This window comes from Anarhichas minor, unplaced genomic scaffold, assembly GCF_050575085.1.
Source record: "Anarhichas minor isolate MPS153535 unplaced genomic scaffold, ASM5057508v1 ptg000028l, whole genome shotgun sequence".
In the NCBI taxonomy this organism is placed as follows: Eukaryota; Metazoa; Chordata; class Actinopteri; order Perciformes; family Anarhichadidae; genus Anarhichas; species Anarhichas minor.
In genome coordinates this window covers 6,460,972-6,466,259 of record NW_027466474.1, presented here as the reverse complement: position 1 = coordinate 6,466,259, position 5,288 = coordinate 6,460,972, and the positions used below count along the sequence as shown (strand labels likewise).

Here is a 5,288-nt window from a genome sequence, read left to right as displayed (position 1 = left end):
AAATTAAACAGAAAAAAACAAACAGAACTTTTGTTTTCTTCTTTGTTCTCTCATTAACTATATCGTGACCCCTCAGCATTATCTTGTGTACCTTTAGAGGGACCTGATCCCCAGGCTGGGAACCACTGAACTAAACTGTGTATAATAAAGTAGCCCCACCTCGACCTGCTACAACAGTAAAATGCTGCCTACTGATGCAAGAGTATTCACAATCTAATAATGTCATAAATAATTATAATTTATATCAGTCAGAGACCATTTTTCTGCAGAATAAGTACTTTTACTTTTGATACTTTAAATACCTTTAGCTATTAATACCTCTTTTACTTAAGTAGGATTTTCATTTACTTCAAGTAATGTTACACTGTTGTATTGCTACTTTTACTTAAGTAAATGATCTGATTACTTCTTTTGTTAGTATTTTAAGTCAAATCTGGAACCTTTTGGGCATGTTTCAAGTCTTCCTCTCTTATATTACTGCGTATCTTTGCCTTATTACACAATAAAAACATTTATTGCTGCTGAATTAGATTGACTTTATCTTTACTTATTTCCCACACTCAAACAATCTAATGATGTTGCTCCCATTTAGCCTCAGCTAACTGCGTCTATGTATCTACTCTGTCTCCGAGGCGTGTCCAGCCTGTGCTGATGGGTTTCAGGTAAGTCCACCTGTCATCATAGTCCAGTAGTCCCTCCCATACTATGGGTCTATCAGAACAAGTTTGCTGATCACACATTGGCCTGCTTTCCCATTGGCCTCTGGACTTTAATAGGATCCCATGGACTCTGTTGGGGGGGGATTACGGCTCCAAACTCTCGACTTTGGCCAGTCTCTGTGTCCTCCAACCATGGGAACAGTGGTTTAGGGGGTCACCGCACATGCACAGACCCAGACCCAGAGGGGCGCCATCAAAAGACAACATCACGTCAAGAGGAAGGAATCACCTTGAAGGGGGGGCAACGGCAGTGTGACCAATCAACTTTAGGGGAAATCATCATCTCTGGAAAAAGGAATACCTCTTATTCATGATTTAACTATTATCTGACATTTTCCATGGTATTGCTTCACTGATTTGGATTATAAAATATCTTTTTGGGACAATTTCAGCATCCAAGTGAAAGCTTTTGGATTATCCTCTGAGGTCTACTGTGTCCTTTACCATCTGAGGGATCTACCTGCTTATCCCCTCCACCTGGAACAACTTAGATGAGCTCAACCTGCTAATAACTCACCAAACAACAAGTGCAAGGCCTGCAGTGACCCCTGTGTTTCTGCAACACCCTCTTGTGTCCTCTTTACATGCAGCTGGCCTCCTCTGGATTGACACTCAATTTTTGACCAGAATTGACTGAACTCTTCCTCTCTTTCTCCTCTTCTCGTCTGTCTTTACATTGATCGGTGCATGGTAGTGAGCCATGGTGCTGCTGAAGATAAAGTTCACCCAGCAGCGGCGGGTGCATCTGGCCCAGGGCCTGTGGCTGCTGTCCTGGATGGCAGTGTTGTGGGGGGGCGTCATCTTTTGTCTGGGGGTTTACCTTAAGACAGAGTTGCTCCGTAGGGCCGAGGTAGAGAGAGGGAAATACACTCATATGCACACAGATGATTGCAATGTCAACTAAAAAACCAAGCTTGAAAAACACTGGATTGAATTAATTTAAAGTTACACAAACATAGGTTTATATGCTCAGACTTTTGCCTTTTCATTGTGGTTGTTTACTGAGTCTGCTGTGCTGCCGCTTATCAGTGACTTTTATTTAAATTTAGCTCTTCAGTTTAATCCACAAATACAAACACGCAGCACACACAATACCAGTGTAAACATGCACACAGTGACACTCAGGCACAGTCATGCATGTTAAGTCGTGAGGACATTGTGTATTCAAACGCTATCAAAATCGACATTTGTTTCCAAAGTCATTGGCGTTTAATGTGTATTGAATTTAGGTAGCGTGACCAGCAGGTGAAGGTCATGGCCTCCACCAGCTGTCTGTCATTGTGCTGGATTGATCACTGATTGATTCGGATAGGTTGCATGCAGTGATATCCAGTGGGCTGCACAGGAAAGCTGCAGGCCATGAACACACGCCTTCAGATAGTTATTGATCTCCAACAAGAGATTCCATAATCTCTTGGTTGTGTAACAAAGAAAAACATATAATTTAGACAGTTCGTTTTGCACTTTACCACAGATCATTGACAAACCTGATTATTCCACAGCCAGAGGCTGATGTTATTGTCCTGAACTGACATATGGCTAGATAGATATTACAGAATGATTATTGTTACGAGATTTTTAATAATCTTAAAACAACAATGGGGCCAAGGCACTATATGGCTGACAGGCTATTGAAAACTCAGCCAATAATAAACTCTATAATTGGCTTTTGCTGTAACAAGGGCAATTCATTAAATTTGTCATCATATTGCCATAATAGCCTTTGCATCAAGCATATCAGCAGCTAATTGAAGCTCTTGGCTGAATAGATAAGGCTAATTAAATGCAGGATTATTACCTGCTAAAGTGTTTAGAGAGGAAATGACAAAGTGACCTGCAGTTGGCTGCTGCTCTTGTGGTTAGAATTGTCTTTGACTGTGCTTTTGCTTTCTTGAGGTGATGGACAACACAAAGATCCACGTGGTGCCCAACATCCTGATGATGGTGGGCCTGGCCTCCATCTGCACCAACTGGGTAGCCAGTCGTGTGTGTCAGGACTCCATGGACCCGACTCGCTTCCCCCGTTGGAAAGTTCCCCTGCTGGCTTGGTTCGCTGTATCTGCAGTGCTCTGTTGTCTCCTCATTGCTGTAGTTGTGCTCAGCTACGCCCTGCAGGGAAGCCTGGAGGAGTCCCTGAAGGTGGGGTCACTATAATGATTGTGACAGTTCAAGAGGTAGAGGAGGTGTCACTAGATGTCTGTCCCATAACAAAATGGTGTTTTCTGATCCTCAAGCAAAACACAAAATGAAACCTGCTCCCCCCTGAGCTGCAGTAAATGAGAGAGACAGCAAACTATCTAAAATAAAAGATGAAAATGAAAGTGTCTCAGACGAAGATAAAAAAAACAGAACAGAACCAAACAGTGTGCATTTATCAGTATAACAGAAAACATTCACCATTGTCTGGTCATTTCAAATTTATATAATAAATATAATTTATAAAATATAGTGAAGAATTAAAGCTCTCACCCTTGTTTAATGTCTGTTTTCAAAGCAGCGTCATCTTTGACATACAGTACAGTAAAACCATTGTTGAAAACATCTGATAAAGCACACACTTCTATCTTTTTTTCTCCTCTCGCTCCACTGTCAGGTCGGCCTGAGGAATGGCATTCGGTTCTACAAGGACACAGACGTGCCAGGCCGCTGTTTTCAGAAAGAAACCATTGATCGTCTGCAGATGGAGTTTCTCTGTTGTGGAAACGACAACTTCAAGGATTGGTTTGAAGTTCAGTGGGTCAGCAACAGATACTTGGACTTCACCTCCAAGGACGTCAAGGAGTGAGTGAATCACAATACAGGGAACAGCAAGTTATGAGATGCAGGGTGGTGGCAGGATGGAAGAAAAGAAATTGGACTGATGAGGGGTTTGCAGGAAAGAGAAGGGAAACCTAGATAAATGACAGATAACTAGACTTCACATCCAAAAAGGTCACAGAATAATATAGAGGGGATGGAGGGAGAAAGAGAATGATTTTAAAGTAGAGGAAGAGTGTAATAAAAATAGATCTGGCCTTTACTTTGGAAGAGAATGACAGAAATGGATGGAAAGGTTGGTCATGAAGCAAGCAAAGAAAGGTTGGTCAAAGATGAAATGAGTGAAAAGGAATGAGTGAGCAGAAAGGTTATGACGTGATGACACTTGAAGAGAGGAGCTGCTCATTTCTCACTAATGCTAAGTGTGTATTGAGCTAAAAGTCAGGCCTTAAAGTTCCCTTTCCTCTTACTCTTCCAATCTGTTTCCATTATCTATCTTCTCAATGTCACTCCCTCCTCTGTCTCCAGTCGAATCCGGAGTAACGTGGACGGCCGTTACCTGTTGGATGGTGTTCCTTTCAGCTGCTGTAACCCCACCTCCCCTCGCCCCTGCCTGCGGTACCACCTGACAGATAACAACGCCCACTTCAGCTACGATTACCAATCAGAGGAACTTAACCTGTACAGCCGCGGCTGCAGGCAGGCGCTGACCGACTACTACATAGAGCTGATGAACTCAACTGGTCCTGGTGTGGTGTCAGTCATCTTCATACAGGTGAGCTGCATGACGGCATGAACATAAACACACACAGTTATTCTGTCATTTGTGGTAAAGTCACAGAGTGTTCATTTATCTGTCGCAGTGTGGGCCAAATACCAGTATTGACAGCACACTCTCAAACAAGACCTCCAGCTGGAGCAGGACACTCATGCACATGTTTAACAGTGCATCATCACACACCGCCTACAGCTAAACAAACAATCCATTCTTTTAAATGCAGAGGCTCAGCATGGTGTTTTTTCTAGTGGTCCATGATGGCAACAGATGGCTGCCATGCCAAGAGTTTATGAGGCCTCAAGCTGAGTTGTGGTTAATGTCTGATTTTCAAGCAATATATACTGTATAGCCAAAAGACCGAACAAAAGGGGGAAGAGGATGACCATTTGACTTTCTCATTAGGTGACAATTACCAAATGAGATGCAGTTTTTATATCATTTTCATTGCTTCTTTCTGTCCAGATGTCAGTGCTTCTGAGCCTGCGGTACCTGCAGACGGCTGTGGAAACAGCCATGGTTCTGGAGGACCCAGAGGGCGACAGCGAGGGTTATCTCCTGGAGAAGGGTGTGAAAGAAACCATTGAGGACCTCAAAACCAATGCCCTCACTATCCTAAAGTTTGGGCAGGTTGACCCCAACGCCGCCGAGGGGTCTTCTGAGGCTGCAGACGTCGAGAAAGAAGCGAAGGATGCGCCCCCTACTCCTGCCAGTTAGAGGGGAACAAATGTTGAGCTAAGGGGGAAGGGATAGTTTCTTGGTTGTGTGAATTGGCAGGTGGCGGGTAAAACACCTTCACCGCAACTCCCTCGCACATGGCCAAAACAAGGCAACAAACAGGGAATCTTATCAGGCCAACCAAAACACCTCCTCTGTGAAGGACCTCATGTGTAACCATCAGAGAACCTGGCGAGGAGATGTGTAGTACTTTTTGTTGTAACTAGAAGAGAGTGCATTCAGTTTAAAGGGGTGTAGCATTCACACACACAATGACACATATTTAACACGTTTTGACATTTGGCTCAAAACTGGAAAAG

General features: G+C 43.4%; 1 protein-coding gene across 1 annotated transcript; it reads left to right on the top strand.

Annotated features, from left to right (window-relative positions):
* Positions 1 to 1,419: 1,419 nt before the first annotated feature.
* Positions 1,420 to 4,968, top strand: rom1b (retinal outer segment membrane protein 1b). Its single transcript, XM_076103893.1, has 5 exons — positions 1,420 to 1,569; positions 2,616 to 2,858; positions 3,313 to 3,500; positions 4,005 to 4,251; positions 4,717 to 4,968. Exons 1-5 carry the CDS (start codon positions 1,420 to 1,422, stop codon positions 4,966 to 4,968), a joined length of 1,080 nt encoding a protein of 359 aa, XP_075960008.1.
* The last annotated feature ends 320 nt before the right edge of the window (positions 4,969 to 5,288 follow it).